The sequence below is a fragment of the Malus sylvestris genome, chromosome 6 (genome assembly GCF_916048215.2).
Source record: "Malus sylvestris chromosome 6, drMalSylv7.2, whole genome shotgun sequence".
NCBI lineage: Eukaryota > Viridiplantae > Streptophyta > Magnoliopsida > Rosales > Rosaceae > Malus > Malus sylvestris.
In genome coordinates, this window is record NC_062265.1 from 958,151 (window position 1) to 977,787 (window position 19,637).

General features: G+C 35.0%; 1 protein-coding gene across 1 annotated transcript; it reads right to left on the minus strand.

Moving 5' to 3' along the window:
* Positions 1 to 868: 868 nt before the first annotated feature.
* Positions 869 to 15,149, minus strand: LOC126626057 (uncharacterized). Its single transcript, XM_050295244.1, has 39 exons — positions 14,917 to 15,149; positions 14,526 to 14,593; positions 14,014 to 14,113; positions 13,771 to 13,878; positions 13,512 to 13,628; positions 12,695 to 12,845; positions 11,921 to 12,168; positions 11,590 to 11,775; positions 10,660 to 10,736; positions 10,437 to 10,554; positions 9,910 to 9,993; positions 9,486 to 9,581; positions 9,180 to 9,281; positions 8,809 to 8,877; positions 8,195 to 8,290; positions 7,970 to 8,077; positions 7,726 to 7,839; positions 7,462 to 7,545; positions 7,200 to 7,328; positions 6,804 to 7,002; positions 6,547 to 6,687; positions 6,379 to 6,422; positions 6,004 to 6,087; positions 5,818 to 5,886; positions 5,647 to 5,723; positions 5,105 to 5,174; positions 4,273 to 4,422; positions 3,951 to 4,016; positions 3,711 to 3,855; positions 3,510 to 3,574; positions 3,338 to 3,403; positions 2,647 to 2,740; positions 2,422 to 2,458; positions 2,221 to 2,278; positions 2,021 to 2,131; positions 1,749 to 1,816; positions 1,475 to 1,541; positions 1,319 to 1,387; positions 869 to 1,141 (listed from the first exon to the last, which is right to left on the minus strand). The coding sequence occupies exons 1-39, from the start codon at positions 14,962 to 14,964 to the stop codon at positions 1,055 to 1,057; spliced, it is 3,870 nt and encodes a 1,289-aa protein (XP_050151201.1). The 5' UTR covers positions 14,965 to 15,149; the 3' UTR covers positions 869 to 1,054.
* Between the last annotated feature and the right edge of the window lie 4,488 nt (positions 15,150 to 19,637).

Consider the following 19,637-nt stretch of genomic DNA (forward strand, 5'->3'; position numbering starts at 1 on the left):
TCGTTTCTAGTTTTCATTTGTCTGTTAGAGATATCGAAGAAAATACATTGAAAATAGTTAACTGAAGTAGGATCGAAAATGCGTTTATCATTGAAGTATACAATGTCAACTACTATAAGCATCGGCTCCCGAAATGATGGATTGTCGTGACGAAACTACCAGCTGGTCCCTTTAAAAGAAAAGAAAGAAAAAACCTCCCATGAGCATCAAGAAATCGTGTTAGAAGTGTCCTAGAAACTACACAAATTGTGAGTCCTACCATATGTGATGTAGGGCGAATAAGAAGGATTTTAAAAGAACGATAGAAAACTTGGAATTCACTCAATCAGGAACAACGAAGCAAGATCAAGGTCATTAATCGCGGATGCAATCAATATTACCAAGTCATGCTTGATTTGAGAAAGAAATCATTTACTTCAATTGCACACGCAAATATAATATTTAATTAATCAATTCACCCTAAGACCTCTGGTACATCATTTTGTAAAGAAACTAAAAACAGAGGATCAACTTCGTCAGAAACTCTCGCCGTTCTCTGACTTAACAAATTCCTATGTTATTATTCCAATGCAATTAGTGGTCTTCAATTTTGTTTTCCAATAAAGAAAGGGTTCTTTTCAAATAAAAAAAAAGAAAAAAAAAAAGAAGAAAGTTCTTTTCAAGGTTTGACTCCCGCATCAAAACAAGTTTTCAATTAAAAAAATTGAAAAATGAAAACAAAATAGTTGTCAAATAACCTCTTAATAAACCACTAATTGGATGCAACCTAAACGGAATAGTTTTCTGAGTTCTTTTGTTCAAAGGTTAACATATCTTTATACATTGATGTATGATATTTACGCCAAAGGAAGTTGATGCTAGCCAAACAGACAAATCTCAAAATCTACTATTTTCTTGCTCTTTTTTGTTTTGTGTTCCTTTGTCAGCAGCAGCAGTTGTATAATTTACACATTCAACTATTTCGATATTATATTTCTGTTATTCGGTTCGTACATAATAATTCAGCTGTAAAAGAACACGAAAAAGAACTGGCTGAGGTAGTAATCCGCTATCTTCATAGTTGTGGGGAAACAGATGTCTGATCTTGTCTCTGCTCAACAGGCACGCGTCTTGAAGGCGGACCAAACATGCTCAAGAAGACCTGTAAACAAAACGTCGTTATGTACTAGTTGATCAAAATTCAAAAACAGACTAGTGCAAGACATGGTTTCTATCTCTATTCAACATATTTTCTTTTCAGATGCTAGTTATTGTTCAAGAATTTTATAATTTCCGTCGAGGATGGCGAGGACGTGATAAGGGAACTGTACTAACTTACCGGCAAGAACACAAGCCCATGTAAGAAACCAAGAAGAACCAATGCTAGGTACATTTGGAAATAATACACCTACAAAACATAAGAGGAAAAGATGTGTTCAAAGGGATCCGACAGTAATGGCCAGTATGATTAGACCGTGAGTAAAAGATTTAGTACCACAAAGATTTCCGTCCTCGAGAAACAAAGTACAATAACCCCAACTAACTTTGTTAATGTGATTCCACTGCAAAAGAATGTCAAGAGAGAATGGAAATGTAAGCTTAGATCGGATGAAATTTATCACACAAAATCCTATTGGCACTGCACTTGAGACTTTAGCTATTTGGTAAAGAATGATCAATTGCAGAAGATGCCCGGAGATGGAACAAAACAAAGTAGGAGTTGAATTTCCCCCTTTCTTACGAAGGAGGGTCGGAATTGGGCTAGTTACCTGAATACAGAGGCACCCATTGTAGCCAGAGCCTCCTTGGTGCGCTGGTCTTTATCTCCTGTGCTAACCTGCACAAGAAATGTTAATTATACACTTCAGAAGAAAAAGGTAGCATGTTGTCGCCAATGATAACTTTGATTCTGTTCTGTGAAGCCAAAATCAAAATACCCCAAGATTTGAAGGGACTTTAGGCATCACAGAAACTAACAATAGCGAGAAAGAGAAGGCAAAAGTAAATAACTAAAGATAATGCTTAAGAGTTTGACACTGACCGAGAAAGCATGTGTCATATGCACACAAAACTCAACCGAAATGCCCACTGCCATTACAAGATTCACAACAGAGACTGCATTCAATTGGATGTTCAGAATTGCCATCACACCCTGTAGAATGTTATCTAGTGAGCAAATGTGACCACTAATAGGAGGTATTATTTTGTTTCAAAAGAGAACTTTTAACGAAGAAAGATCACCATGAGATCCACTAAAATCATTGCCAACACCAACAGAATAATAGCTGAACTCCATAAACTACAAAACAAATTTGAAGGAAGCAACAATATATCATTATAAACACCTCTTTGCAAATTTTATTTGCTAAGGAAGCTGAATACAACGAGTTATCTTGCACACAATTACAAGAATTAAACGAGGCTAAGAATATGAATACTGACCTGCATGTGATAGCTAAACAAACAATAAACACAGCAGCTGGTACACCAAAAATTATATCCAGATTAATCCTTTTAATAAATGAAACCACAAATCTACCATATGCATATCTATAGTAGATAGATACAAGCTGAAATTAAAATCCGCGTTCCAGAGAGGTTACATTTGAATTTTATGATTTTTTTCCCCGCTAAGATATAGTATTCAAAGCTATAAAAAAAACTAACCAATGGCTATAGAAAGGTTGATCAGTGCTGTTCTCCAAATATCAAGGTATTGCTCAAAGAACATATAGTAAACTGAATATGGGAATATCTCAATCTGCACCAGAAAATAAATATCAGTTCCACAGGTATACCACGAGCAACGCACTAGTGAATCAAGCTAACTTATTATAGTAACTGTCCCCGTGTAAATAAATAAAGAAATTATGAACCAGTGGCTTATGGAAAGGGGCAACACAAGACTGTTGTACTCAATCTAAATGTAGCATTTGGGGTCTCTTGTCAAATGAATCAACTGAACCAATGGACATTTAACCCTTTTCCCATTTGCATGGGTTGTGGTGTGGGCATAATAGACACCGCATCGTTTGCAGATGTGGGCACACCCACATTGGCTAGAGCGGATGTGCCACCCCCTATGCACTCAAGTTTGAATCTCCCTTCCCACAATTTAGATTAATTTAAACTAGAATATTGCTTAAAAAAACCTAGAATATTTGCTTGTATCAAAAACAAAAACAAAGTATAGGAGTCATCCTTTTGCATAGTTTTCATATTGGGTTGCTTCACCACAATTCCGTTTTGAGCTATGTTTTCTACTTATTTACAATACAGATTTTGGTGTAGCTTTATAATATTAAAATTGTACTGTAAATAAATCAATCGACTTAGCAAGTAGCCTTCAAATTTTTACCTTCAAAGAATCAGAAAGTCTAGAACTGAGCTCCCGAGCAGCTCTCATTGAATTTACGTAGTCAACCTAAAATAAATATGTAGATATTTAAGTTATGGGGCTTACTTTAGTGTTGAAACCTAGAAAAGACGGGAAGTGGTAATCTTTTTTGATTGATCACAAGATGAGATACCTGCTTGTTGAGAGGAGTATGATATGTTCGAAATGATGATGCTTGAATAATGCCACTTTCATTGCCTGATAATAAAAATATGATTAACACGTTAAAAATGTAGATTCAAATAAAAAGCTACATCTAATGGAAGTTTAACCTGAAAGCAGATAAGCCGTTTGGAAAGAGAAATCATAAGGGCACAATATTCCATCAACAAACCTTTGAATTCCACGCTGCTAGTGTAAGCTCCATGGCCACCTTTAGCACAATCATTAGAGGGTAGAGCATTGAGGAACCATGGAAGTTTTTCTTTAAATTGTGTGGTAGAGGGACGGTCATTGTGAAGATCTGAGTGACGAAAGCACTGACAACAACAAAATTGAAAATGAGAATGGATGTGTTCCCTTATAAACAAAGAAATTCGGTTAAAATATTTCTGTCATGCCATGCGTATATTACCGTAGTACAGTCTTTGCACACTCCACCAAGGCTACAGGAACTATCACTGGGAGAGCAGCAAGGTGGCTGGAAAAGTGGAAAGAGTAAAACTTAAATTTAGTAGCAAGGGGATTGCAAGCAAAACAAAAACAAGATGATTTGTGCTCTAACAGATTTATAAGCGGACAAGAAAAGCATCATTATCATTAATTCTCTTTTACATGTAAAAGAAACTCCAAAACTGAAGACAATTCAACAATTTTGAATGTAAAACAAATTCCAAACATCAGACCACGCTTCCATAAGCATACTAACAATCATACTAAGAAAAATGTACCGTCACCTGATCATCAGGAGGGCAGTAAGTCCCATCTGTAAACTTCCGACAGCACCCAAATGCTTCTGGAGATATCCAGACAAGAAAATCATCAAGCCATGAAGCAGCAGGCTTAGCAATGTAACTTGATTCTGGATTTAAGGATGCTCTTGCAATCTGCGGAAAGAAAAGGACAATTCAAATTCAGACATAGAAAAACAAACGATTCAAATACATACATACAAACAGACAAATCAAACACATAAATTCTGAAATTAAGGATGGTCTAGCATTTCTGCAGATGCAGAAGGACAACTCACAAATTCACACACACACACATACCAAAACAGAAACTAAGGGGCAATCAAACATAACGGATACCATATCCCTGACACGTATTGGTTGATCAAAGAAGGACCCATAGGCAAAAGAATGAAGGACATGGAAAATTTAATAGCCGAGTTAAAGAATAAAAGCTCAAAGAGATATGTACCAATTCACATTCATAGGAAAATGAACAGACAATTCAGATATTAAAAAGCTAGACCTTTCCCGCAATACATATCATATTAAATGTATTATGTACTAATCTCTCTTTATAATTACAGATTGAGAAAACCTCAACATATAATATACTAATCACCCTAAATATGAATTAAGCTTAACACATCAATCACTCTGGATTAGCAGTAAGATTGAAAAGAACCAGCTTGAATTAGCAAGAGACATTAATTGTTGTATGATTATCAAGGAAATACTGGCATGTGAACAAGAAAAATGCAGGGGGCATTTTATGCTTTAAAACAGCATCCAAAATCTTATAATTTTCCCATTATAAAGAGAACAAAGAAGGTTTTACCTCATTCAAAAGAGAATCTGAATCACACTGGCTAATTGAGCATAATTGGTTCGTATGTCTTGATTCTGAACTGAGGGACAGAGCAACATCAGAATGAAGCAGAGTTTCAGCGAACAGAAGCATTAAGATAAGTGTTTGCAAAAAAAAAAAATTAATAATAATAATAATTGACATCGTAAATGCATACATGAAAAGGCAAATGGAGAAAATTCCTTTTATGACTACAAATAGTTGCTTTCATATGCAGATGTATGCGTGCCAACTGTCCATGGGATGCGATTCCTAAAGAAAATAGTAGTTCTGATGGATAGCCACCATTGGGCATTTGGATGAAAAATCAAATGAAATGCTGAAGCACATAGTTGAAAGGCGAACATTTCAATCAGATTATATGTGATTTTCTGGATAGAGCATCAGCAGCAATCTCAAGAACTCATGACTGCTATACAATATGGTTTATATGTTGACCTAAGAACTAGACATTCATAGCTAGTTTGGTTACATACATCAAACAACAGTGAACATGAATAGCAGTATGATACCTATAATTGAAGTTCTTCACAACAAAGTATAGTGGGGGTCCAATTCGGAGATACTCTGAAACATTATTGAAATACCCCTGCAATATATAAAAGACAGCGTTACCTCAAAGAAAGAACAGAGTAATCAATAGCAAAAACGCATTTTTATAAGTAGGCAACTGACTTATAGACCTGAAGATAGGAGTCTCGGGGAAGAACAATCTTTTGTTCCAAACCAGGCTGAATTCTGGTGCATAATGCCTATAAAGTTCAAAAGAATCAGAAGTTAACTGAGGAAGGTGCGGCCACAAACAGTAAAATGGATATTCACATAGATATGAAATATATGATACGTTAGGAGGAAGACTCAAAACTCACAATACTAGCCAATGCAAATGCAACAAAGATGGAAATGACAACCATCTTGACTCCCCAAAGACTGAGAATGGGAGCATGGATCTCCTGGAAATGCAAAACAAACAAAAAAAGGAGAAAAAACAGCATTGTTAGAAATTAGGTAAGCAGAAAGTAAATGACTATCATCACAGAATTACCAGAGTTTTTGAAATAAAAAAATAGCATCAAAGTTTTTATTGACAAGCCAACATTCTATTCCTTAAAAGGTTTAAGCCCTTGTACATAGAAAAGTATGAAAATCATGGTAGATTGGTAATTCCAACTGCCTATATCATCCCTACGATCCATCCACCTGGTTTTGTAAGACAGTTTACTGTAGTAAAAAAAAGCAATCACCTTCATATAACGAGTCAATAAACCAGGATTGTTCTGATCAATACCTAAATAAAACAGCATTCAAAAGAAAAACATAATATGAGAATAAGAGTAGGGTTGATTGAAAATTAGTGTTGGCATTAAGGAAAATGCATCAATCTGAATCAAGTTATAAAAACATTCCGATACCTTTGTCAGAGTTGGCATATGATGAAATTTTCATGCATGGGAAACAATCAACCCTCTTATCCTCAGTTCTCCGAAAATCAAAAACAATCAAAGCTACAAATGCAGTAACTTGAAGGAGAAAGTCCAGCAGAACAGCCAGTGCTGCAGAAGAATGTGCAAGAGTAAGTTTGGAGGCCTGAGGTCAGACAGCAAGACAACAAAAACGTATAACAACTATTTCATATATCTAAAAGTTATTATGGATCAGAATTTCCAACCTGCAAACATGGAGAACACGCGGCATGCTGGCATAGGAATAAAACTTCCAACTGCAAACGCTAAGACCTCTGATAGACTAGCTAGCGTAATTGATGGTCCAACTTCCACAAGTGCATTGCTTATTCGCCCTTCTAAAGGCAACTCCAAGGGTTGCCGTTTGACAGCATTCACCAGTATACACATATTATCTACCCCAACCTATACACATTGTGAACAATTTGGCAAACCGAATTTTCAAGCAATATGTAATTAAGTATATATGTATATATATAGACATACATTGTATATAATATAAACAATTTGGCAAACCAAATTTTCAAGCGATATGTATGTATTTATATATATAGAGACATACATTGTATGTATAATATATGTAAGAATATCGAGGAACTTACAGCTAGAACAAGAAATGGAATAACTTCCATGATGATTAAGGTAGATTTTACACCTATAACACTGAAAAATCCCACTGATCCAAGAACTGACAGCATGACAAGCACAACCCCAGAGAGACCAAGCAATACCTGGAATTCAAACGTGCACAATTATAGTGACAGAAATGATGTCTCAATTTTGAATCAGAGGAAAACCAAACACATACAAATAGGGCAGTATTTTCCAGTAACTTAAAACAAACTAAAATAGTTGAGAACATACCTTAGACGAAATGTAAAATGATGATAAACGAGGTGAATCACCCAAAGTAAGAGATATATAAGCAAACATCACAAGATAGCTTATCTGCAGTGAAACACGAAACCATAAATAGATTAGTAATTTAAAAGATTCAAATGATAAATGAATAAAAAAATTATTTAACCCACATACTATATCATGTACAGTACTTATGCATTATAGATATTCTGAGCTTTGATTATAAAAGGAAACATGCAACTAAAATGAAAGAGAGAAAACACTTACTAATATTGTAATAGCATCTGCTGTACTTTCTCTTTTAAGTTCTTCTTCAACAGAGCTTTCCGATGAAAAAGAAAGTGTTAAGTTTCTAGATTGCACCATTTGCAACAATTCATCCTATCACAAAAACGAAACAATAAACAGTTATGAGAGAAATATGTCTACTTTCATTCGGGACAGGATGGTAATACAAACAAGAATGCAAAAAGTAAACAATTACAAGAATTATGCTAGACAACGAGTAAACCTTTGCAAGCTCAATAAAGGCTTTCTCCCATGCCAATGCCCTTGCAGTTTCATTCCCATCATTACTAAGAGCATTGTTTACAGGATAAGTTACAAGAAATGCTGACGCCTGCATTGAAAAGAATCATAATGGTCGATAAATACTCAAAGAATTTGATCTCCTTATCAACTTTAAAAGGTGAAAAAAAAAATGAATTTGTTCATGAAAAAACAGAAAAATCGTTACCTCAGAGTAGTTTTTCCCAGAGAAGCCTCCTAATGCTGTGCTAGGATCAAGAGGACCTTTAAATGCACTCATACATGTGTCGGCAGATGAATAGTGCTTCAATAACACAAAACACAAATGTTAATAGGTCTACTTTCCATAACCGTATTGCCATGTTCTTTGAGAATTTTGGAATGGTAAAAATAGCAAGAAAATCAATTATAGAACAAGCTGGAGAGAAAGGTAAGTATACTAAAATGTGAGTTTGGTCATTTTACCAGATGACTACGGCTTATCTAGAAGGAAAAAAAGGGAAAATATGGACAGATCTCTATGTTCTCATTATTTGAGAAATTGAGCAGAAAATAGATGCACATAATAATAATATAGATCAAGCAATGTGATGAGCAACAGAGACATTAGTTTTATCCATCAGCCTTAAATAAAAATTAAAAAAACAATATTGTTTTGTGTTACCAACCCTGACATTCTAAAAATAACATACCTATAAAATAGTGATCAAGCATACTACTATAAGTTGCACATATGATGGACCATGGATCATGAATCTCATTAGACAATAAACTAGATTTACACCTTCAGATAAGTTGTAGATGGAAATTATAAGAATATACCTCAAAACAATACTTTAGGTGTTCAACCCCACCATAACCATCATAATTTGCAGGATCCATTTTGAAGTACTGGAACAAAGAGAGAAACTGTTAATAATAATTTTAAAAATATCTAGCCACAATGCAATAATTTTTTGGAATATGGAGAAATTGTGGTTTAACACCTTGAAAAAAACCAACACACTGTCAGTGCAAGTTACACATTTAGGTACCGGCTTCAAGAACTCGTATCACATTCAGAATGATTTCAAACATGTAAAAAGTGCGAAAATAAGGATAAGTTAAACAAAAAATCACAAGTTTCGTTTACCATTTTAATATGGTCACCCAGAATGCATCAACTAAATGTAGGCCGTCAAAAAGAGTTGTACCTGTAGGACACTTTGAGTGGCGCAATCTTTGTCCATTGGCTTCATGCAAATATCAGCAAGAGATACTGCGGATCCAGAATAATTTGCTTTAATTCTATCAACCTGTCAAAGATGAGTAATGTTGTATAAAGAAGTATTCTTTTACCACACGTCAATGCAGAAAAAACAGACAGAACAAAAAATCAATTGGAGTACATACTACATATCAAAACAAAGAACATTTCTAGTCTCGTATAGCCCATCCAATCTTATAAGATAAATACTTAAATTCTGAAAAGTAATACTACAGTCTGGAAGGATAAATACCTTCTTCTGTATCTCAAAAAGTAACTTAATATTGTCCTCTGTCACAATACTAGGTGAGTTACCATGCTTACCCTCTGGAATTGTTGCTAATATTAGCTGCAAAAAAAAAAAAAAAAAACACCAGGTGTGACGTAAGTTTCTCCACAAGTTGAAAGCTAAAGGAGTTGAGTTGTAAATACAACTTCGCCCTATACTACAGCAGGCTTCTCATACCAACAACAAAGTGATGATGATACGTAACATCCAGATAAAAAGGAAAGGCAACTCATTTCCAAGATATGTCTGTTGGCTCTATGCTTTTTAACCTTTTTTACTTCCCAGTTCTGCTACCTTGGAAAGTTAACCTCATTGCATCGCGTAAAGTGTAACACCTCATAAGATGAAAAATAGTTCACCAAAAACAGAGTGTGTAACAATGTAGTACCTGCTCAATTCTGTAGAAAGGGGCTAGGTGGCTATCAAAAAATTGCTTCTCTTCGGCTGCTTTACTCCCAGGCCCTACCCACAGCTGCAACATTACACAACTTAAGTTGAACAGAATGGTACAACTCCGACAATAACATAGAATGCTTCTGGCCATAACAAATTAAAATGTAAAACGTATATATCTAGTGACATAAAAAAATGTGGCATGCATACAATAGTTGTTTAAATGCTAAACGTCCACAAGAGAACCCACATCGAGGTTCAGAGGGGAGAGAGTATAATTGTGAATAAATACTAACTTCACAAGATTTGAAACTGATGAACCTCATGAGTTATCTAGGCACATGTTCCATTGTATAAAAAACAGTCATGGTTCCAAAGGCCAAAAAGGAGAAAAATAAAATTTTGTAAAATAACTGAGAGCACTAAAACTCTTGATTCAAAATAGTGCAACCAATCACATTCACATTTTTTAAACGCATAAATTATTTAACTTAAAAAGACCATTCAAGTACCGAACCGAACCTTTTCAGGCCTTGTTTCCACCTTGAAACGTATAAGACCCAAACAAAGCAGAAGAACTACAGCCAATGATGAGCACAACACTATACTTGGATTCCTAGCAACCCATGTTCCATATCTCCTGTACATTAAAATGTAATAATTTAAGAAACCAATTCTGCCTTAACTGAGTCACTGACAGAAAAGTTTGACATGGAGCAATCATTCTGCAAGGGATAGCAATCACCTGAAAAATTTTGACATGTATCCTTGCACAATTGAAAGTTGGACATCATTTCTAACGTGAGAAGCATCTTCAAATACCTATTACCAACAATTTTAGTGAAATATATGCTTACAGACTCGAGATTATGGCAGTGATATAAGTTGAGCACACCAGAAACACAGAAAGCAATTTCATGAAGCGAGTTAACCAAAAGCTAAAGAGGAAGACAATACTGGTAGAAAGCTACACATTACAGGGACAGTTTTTGTGGTAAAGAACTTTGCTATGTAGAAGCAAAAAAAAATTCTATAAGCATATGTCAACTAGAGAGAAGTCTCAGTAATCTAAAGAATATAACAGTAAAATAATTGGGCACAATACAGAAAATATATCAAGCGTTTATACTACTGAAAGCTAACGAGGAAGATTATACTAGAAGAAAAGGTGAAAGAAAAAAATCCAGTGAGAATTCTTCGTTTGTTAGAAAATGAAGAAATAAACCATAAAAAATATTTCCTAAGCATATCCCCGCTTTTATGTGCATAGTTCATCAATGTAGATTGGTAATCTGACACGATATAAATAATAAATTCATTATTAACAGGAGAATTTGCAATGAATTTGAAAATGACAACATAACAAGGAAAACAAAACAAAACATAAATCGAGGAATGGGGCAGGTGAGGTCAGGAATGACATATATGATCCATAAACCTTTGCAGATAGATGAAACACAGACAGCTAGCTAAAAGTAGCAGAAATATATGGCGTATGTATGATAGAATGCACACACACCGTCAAATGAAAAAACCAAAAAGCAGATTTAAACATGTAACCACGGAAAACAAAAATGATATAAATTTCAGATCAACACATGAATAAGTAAACGATTATATATATGCGTGTATTACATATGTATACCACGAAAAAAATAAAGAAATTGGTTTCCACCTGCATCGGAGGGTTCTCATTCTTCTCCCTGTTAGAATGAACTTCGCCATCATCCATTACATTCCACCATGGTGTTGTCCCAGAAGCTGGCTTGGTTTTTCTAGTCCGATGAAACAAACCCCACCCAAAAAACACAGAAACCAGTGCAATATATAGAACAGCAACAGCAAGGTCAATACATTTAGCCTGCAGTTGTCACAGAAGTAAAGCATATAAACAAAGAGTATACTTCCTGACTTCACAGTACCTACATGAAATATTCATCCAATATGACCAAGCTAATTCATGTGAGAGCCAAAAGCTTAAAATATACTAAAACATGCTCTCTCACCTTAATCGATCCAATTCTCACTGAACATGAACCTCCTTTTCGGGAAACCGGAGAAACTGTGTTAGAACAAACTGTAGCTGAAGGGCAATCACCACAGGAACAGCCCAGTGAATTATCACCACATGAATAAGTAGATACATTCATAGGTTTCATCCCAGATGACACAGTAACACTTGAAGGGAATCTAATGGCATATGGAGAACCTGGCATATTAGAAGGTGCTTGTCTGCCGATAAAAGCAAACCAGTCTGCCATAACCAACAGTAAAAGCACAGCTAGTTATTAAACAGCACAAACTAAGGCATTGGCATACAAGCACTTGACCTTAGAGGAAAAATGTAGGGCTCAATTGCATAAGGTAAACAAAGAGATGTTCTTGGAATTCTAGAGAACAAGGAACATCACTCAGAAATTCCTTGCCTCTGCCAATTAAGTATCCAATGGTCAATCAATCCCCAGTACCAGCAAAAAAGCAAGAGGCTAAAAGACCCACGTTTCATGATAAACTAAATAGTGAAGCGTTATTTCCACAGTTAGATCTTATCAGCTATCGCAAAAGTAGCCATGTCACTTGATTAATATATGCCAATTTGATATGCTTATCTTTCCATTATCATGCCCCACTTAAGGGTAAAATCCATATAGTGTACATTTGTCTGTGTACGTGCATGAGAGAGAGAGAGAGATGGAGAGTGAGAGAGAGAGAGAGATGGAGAGTGAGAGAGAGAGAGAGAGAGAAAGACCTAATTTGCAATTTCAAAAGAATAAACTTACCTTTAAAATTTTTAGCACCAGCACCAATAAATTCTATAGCTCGAGAATTCATGGTACCGAACTTGACATCCTTGCAGGAGTTAAATAACCCTTCACCAAAGTCATCAGTTATATAATAATCAATCCCATTGACAGTCATGTTTCTGTTAACCTGAAAATGGAATAAGGTTCATTAAGTATTGTCTCTCTCTAAGAAGAGACATAATCATATTCTCTATTCGACAAAAAATAAATTTAAAAAACAAAATTATTTCCAAGTAAAAGACTAAATCCTAGCAAAATTCAAACTTTAATCAACGAATCAAGAGGGTAACAACATGCTCAAGTAATAAAAGAATTATCTGCTTCCTTTCCCATTTTTCATCAACTAAATGAAACTCAAAAATGTTCATGTCCTAAACCATCAAGTAAACTAAACATAAGGATGAATGTCAAACGATTTCTGGGACTTAATCCTTTTACCATATAACTCAGAGCTTTCATTTCTATTTTTAGTTGATGCAACAGTTATAAGACTATTGAGACCAATTGATACCATATTGGCATGTGAGATATAATTCTAATATTCTATACAGACATCATACATCACAAAAAACAATCGACTGCAGTAGGTCGCCTTGGCAAGCCAAGAGATGTAAACACATCCCGATTGGCAAGAAATTTTGTAAAAGCATGAATCAATGTTTCTTGTTGTGCTTGAGATTATATATAGCCTTCTTATTTGTATAATTAATAAACCATAAGATTGTACTGCAGGATGAAGGGAGCATAAAATATTTCAGTATGGAACAGTAAAATACGAAGAGGGTTTTCTGACCTTGGCTACAGAAGTCACATTGATAAACAAACTCTGATTTGGAGAGCAGGTAAGCTCACAAAACAAATTCAAAAAGTTTCTTAAGCATGCCGGACAACCAACAAGAAAGGGAATCGCCTGCAAAAATAAAACACAAGTTAAAAGAATACTAATTATATATTGTGGGGTGAGGGTGAAAAGATTATGGAGAGAAAAATGAATAACCTAGTTTCTTAGCAGAGAGGGATTACGACCAACTCTAAGCAGAAAATATACTTACTTGCTGGACCTGTGACCGTAGTGTGTCAAATTGAGCTTCTGTACAACAAACATTTCCAGTAATTGTTGGACACAGACTTTGGACCTTGGACGAAAGTAAATCATCCGGCTGAAACACATAAAATATGCGATTTTGGGTTGATTAAAAATCTTAAACACACATTATGATGGAATAAGAAGCAAGGGGGACTTAAAGCTACTTTTTTATCAGCTCTTTTACTGATAAAAGAGTGACTGCTTCTACCTTAACGGATGGGGTACCGAAGGGGCAGTTTATGTACTTTCCATCACTACGTTGCCCGCAAATGCCATACATTGCGCAATACCCTTCCGAATGTCTTTCCCTAGACAACAAGAAAAATAAAGTGAAGAACAAATTCAAGAAACCTCGAGTTCAATCGTCATATTATTTTTTATTCATCGGATAATTAATCCAGGAAATTAAAATTACGATTCCCGGAACCAAAGATAGTTAATTGAACAACCATCATAGAAAACACCACATGAGCAGGACATAATTCAGATCAGGAGCGATTTAAAAACAACTATTTTAAAATTACCTTCCGGTCACCATTTATTTTATTATTATTATCAATATTTTAGTGAAATTTAACTAAAACACACCATATGCATCATGAAGTGCCAAAATTAAGCAGAATTAACTAAATTAAATAACAATGAAGCCTCGGAAGTTTGCTAATGCGAAAAATAAAGTTGATATCTTGTGCATGTAAAATGTCAAGGAAGCCGCCTCACCCCGCCGCCGTAGCATTAGACGTCACGGAGGTCTGAGCAGCGTATGCTACGCCCAGAATAAATAACACCTGCATAAATAACACTTGCATCAGTGAAAGTAAGCAAACTGAAAATGTTGTTAATTATACTCGAAACGAAGTCGAACGCGCCTCAACTAATTCAATTCAATTCAATTTTGAAGTAAAAATTCTGTTTGGTTACTGAGAAAACTGTAAGAAAGACTTCGGAAAAAAAAAGAAACAAATCGAGAAAAAAGCTCGAACTCTTTTTCCGTTTCTTCAGCTTTTCGTGGTCCTCAGAAAAAAAAGAAAGTTGGAAAATCGGAAACGAGCAAGAAATTCCGTCGGAGTTTTTATGGACATGTTCGGAAAAAGGAATTAAAAGCGCTTGCCTGGAAGAAAGAGAGGGGGAGGAGAAGCCCCGGACGGCGGAGGGCCATTATCCTCTGCGTGCGACCTCAATCCTCAATCCAGTACGGAAGAGTCCAAAACGCAGCGAATAATGCGGAGGAAGACGGAGACGACCACTCCTCTATATCTGCGTGCGCGCGTTTATCGCTATGTGCTCTCTGTAATTGTATGTTGGAGAGAGAAAGCGAGGAGAGAGAGAGGACTGAGAGAAAAGAGTGAGAGAGTGTATTTATAATTATAACTACAAAAAATTATAACGTTTCCTTCCTTTCGCTGCTTGTATTGGCTTTCGCCTGTATGATGACACGTGTATTAATTTAGTTTCAGTGAGTGAGATTTTTCAATGTGGATGAGATTTTTCCTGTCACACAGCTATTACATCACGTGTCGTTATATAAATGGTGAGATATATATGTTAAAAAGTTAATAACTTAAAAAATAAAACTTCCCACCACTTACATAAAAACCAAGGGTGTATTATCCGTGTTCCCGAGACAACTAAAAATTTCTCGTGAAACATGAAGTAATACATCATATGTCACTTATCAATAGTGGTGAAATATGTTTACTAAAAAATTAATAACTTAAAAAATAAAAAATTTCACAATTTATATAAAAACATATGATGTACCACAAATATTATCGAAAAAAATCAATATGACTGGAACACGGTTTAGGGTAGGTTCTCCCACTCTCTCTTTCTCTCTTACAAGTCACACCATCTTCAAGGGCAGCGAAATCAAGGACACGACGGCAACAAGAAAATTACCGGTTTCATTTACGAATTTGCCCCTGCTTTCGGTTGGTTTGTCGGAGCATCGTCTTTTCAATGATTTTTAAGCAAGTACGACAGGGATTCATATCACTAGTTACATAAAACTGATATTTTGATTTTTTTTTTTTTTATTAGATGTTAGATTAGTTATCGATAAAATTTAAATTCACGTCGTCATGCAAGAATTCAACACATTTTTATCATTATGGTAAATAACCACTTACGTTGATGTATTATAACTGTGACAATTCGATTCTTATATAAAAATTAACATATAATATTATATTATTGAATAAAAACATTATGGTGAATTTATTTTATTTTAGTCATTCTCGTTATTGGGACGTGGCTGTTTTAGTAAGTTGAAAATACGTTGACGAGGAGAGGATTTAGGTCGATAGAGAGGATTGATTTAGTGATTACGTAAGGATGAGATGAGATGGTTGATTTGTGAGTTGGAATTCAGTCTGTTTTGGAAGACAGAGAGAAGACAAAGTGGTGGACTGGAAGTGTGAACATAATTTTCTTCTTATTAGTGTGAAAGTGCGCAGAATCTTACGCACACAGATGATATATGGCTTTGGCATTGAGTGTGGTTGTTAACCGATAAAGACGTATGGCGTGCCCACAATTTCAAATCAAAGGATTTATGTGTGACATTTATCTATCAACTGTTATCGGTATGAATTATCTAGAAATTTACAAATTGTGTATTAATAAGAATAACTGACAGCCTAAAGTAATACTCTATAATGTAATAAACTCCTTAAAATAGTAAGAAATTTCGGTCTCAATATTGTGGTATTTTTTATGTTGACTTTTATTTCTCTCAATATTTTGAAATATGAGATAAGCTTGTCCCGTTATAGCAGTTCCACCGGGAAACTAATAGGCCAGCACCCAGCCAAAAAACCAGCCCGGCACCCAGGCTGTCCACTCCAGCCCAGCATTTTGACCGACACCCAGCCCAAGCCAGGCAAAAGACCGCCCTAAAATCGACAAACCCACATGCTGGGCCATCAACCTCCTGCACAATCAACGCGTTGTAGAGAGATCTTGGGGCAGAGCTCCTCGAGGCTGAGGTTGATTCCGAGTTCTTGGTGCAGAGCTCCTCGGGGCTGAGGGAGATTCAGGGTTCTTGGTGCAGAGCTCCTCCAAATCCGAATGGGGAGGGAGAGAGGGAGAGAGAAATGCAGGGAGGTTCCAGACTTACCTTCTTTTTTTAAATAAAATTATTATTTTTATTATTTTATAATAAAAATAATAATATTTTAATAAAATTAACTAGGCTATTTTTTGTTAGGGGTGGAGATGCATTTGGTGTATTACTGTTCGTTTGGGTCTATCACTTTTTTTAGAGGTGGAACTGCTCTTAGGCACTTTGTTTCTTATTTTAAAGAAAAAAATAAATAAAATTAGATAGACTCACCCCTGTTACAACTCCCATTCGACACTTTTGCTGATCTGTGTATCTCAAATTTTTTTTTTTTAAATTGATGCTTTTAATGACTTTACGAAAAATAATTTTATGCTTGAAAATTTGGAATGAGTTGTTTTTTATGATTATTAGCAGTGATTTTCACATGCACTTTGTTTTCTCCTTTTATACTCCTTTTTTTGGGCTTCTTGATATCTAAATGCTAGAGAATACAAGTGAGTGCAAAGAAGAAAATAAAAGTTCGAAAATCGCTTTTTATTTGTATATGTATTGAGCTAATTGTGAGTAAGGACTCGAGAAATACTCAAAGTTGTTCCAACAATATTAGCATTCATTTTACTTTTACAGAAACATATAATATTTATATAATTTAGCTTCACACACATTCTGATTTATGCCAAGCAATACTCTAAAGTTTTTATTAAAAATAAAATATAATATAATATAAAAAAGACTAGATGGTGGTGGCAGTTTACCCTTTCGGTGGCCTAGAAGACTCATATAGGCATTTCAACTTCCTCATAGCCACTATCGTGTGATTCTCCAACGTCAGGAATCGAACTCAGAACTTGTCGTGTGGAATACAGACATAAAATTCGTCTTCAATCACCAGACCATCCCGTGATTGGTTAAAAGTTTTAGAAATAGTAAGTTTGTTCAACATTATTGCCATTCATTTTAATTTATTTTTAGGCCCATACTATTATACTAAACAAAACTATTTCAGTTCAACACAAGACAAAGGCAACAATTCTAAACAAATTAACGAAAAAAAAATAAAAAAAGATGCCCACAAAAAAGTGCGGCGTATTATTTCGGGCGGGGTAGTTTGAGATCCTACAAATCGCCGGCATGAATAAAGAGGACATAGGATGGTGCTTGTCACAAGTAACTTGTGCCTGCCGGTTCTATGCAGTCAATATGATCAAATAATATGAACTTCGATGGGTCCAAAGATGTTTAACTAGTTTGACTTTTTTGCGGTCGCCACTGGCATTACGGTCTCATCTTATTTTCTGTATTTGTACTCAGGTTTTAAATTTAGGGTAGTGGTGTTTAGAGGTGGCAAATTAATATATTGAATTGTTAATTTATACTTATTAAAATTTATTTAGTTTGATTTCAGTTTACATCATTGTCACCACTTGGTCTATTACCAATCTCACTTTTGTATTATGGTTATATCAAATTAAACGCCTCTAAACGGGTGCCCACTCACAACCATATGGGTGCCACCTTTACCGCTATCCACACAAATTTTTTTACCTTCCACACATCATTGTTAATTTTTAGGTAATTTTAACAAAAAGCTCTATGTACTGTTCACTTTAATGAAAAATCATATTTTTACACTAAAAAGTCAATCCTAGTACTATTCACTTTACCTTTTATTTTGTCTTTATCATTAAAATTCAAAATTTTCAAATCTTTTTTATTAGTTTTCTTTAATTTTTATTCATTGACACTTTTCAATTCATCCGATCTGAGAACAGAAAATTAAGAAAAATGTTTGAAATATATAAATAGCACTACCTTAATTTAATTTCTATGATTGACGGGCTTCATATCAAATTATTAGGACAAATTTATTGCATAGTCTAACTCAAAATTGGGTGATATGGCATAAAACCTAATCCATACCTACCTTGTTCGTAGGCTTCTAGAAGGTGCCAGGTAATTTCACTGCAAAACACATAAGTAGGTCAGTGCGGTGGCTGTGGATTTTGGAGGCAGATCTCTGCCCTCCTATTTTCCGTGCCCTTCTATTTTATATGATCACAAATAAGTCACGTTAATATTTTATGTATATTTTTATAGAGATAATAAGATAAAAATAAATAGTAATATAAATTGTTGATGTGGCTTAACCGTAACCACACAAACAAGAAGACACGAAAAGTAGGAGAGCAAAGAATCTAGATTTTAATGGGGATAGTTCGAACCAACTACCAACACACCCCAGTGACCCAGTGAGTGACTAATGCTAATTAGCACCAATCCACATGATATTAAACGATGATGTTTTTCTAGGGCACATAGCGTAAAACTCATATCACTAATGAGACGTAGCATCGTAGTCGGGCCTATTTTATTAAGGGTTTTTAGGGGCCGCTGCCTCGTTAGTCAAAATTTTAGACAAATGGTTTACCATTCATTCTTTTGATTGAGAGATAAACTAAATGTACCGCGGTGCTACATGTTACATTAAAATCTAATCACGATTTATAGTATTTAGAGATGGGAAGTAATATTAATGTGGAAAATGTTAAAGATTTACAATAAAGTTAATTAACAATATATATAATAGTTTAACTATTTTATAAAGGCATGTAATGTCCTTTCTCTTATCATTGTAAAATTTATTCTCAACACGTCCTCTTATGTGTGGCGAATTTTCAAGCCTAACACGTAGACAACACAACTCGGTTGACGTGAAGCGTGTGTGACCATTGGGCTTCACACATGAGACAACTTGTTCTGAAACCATA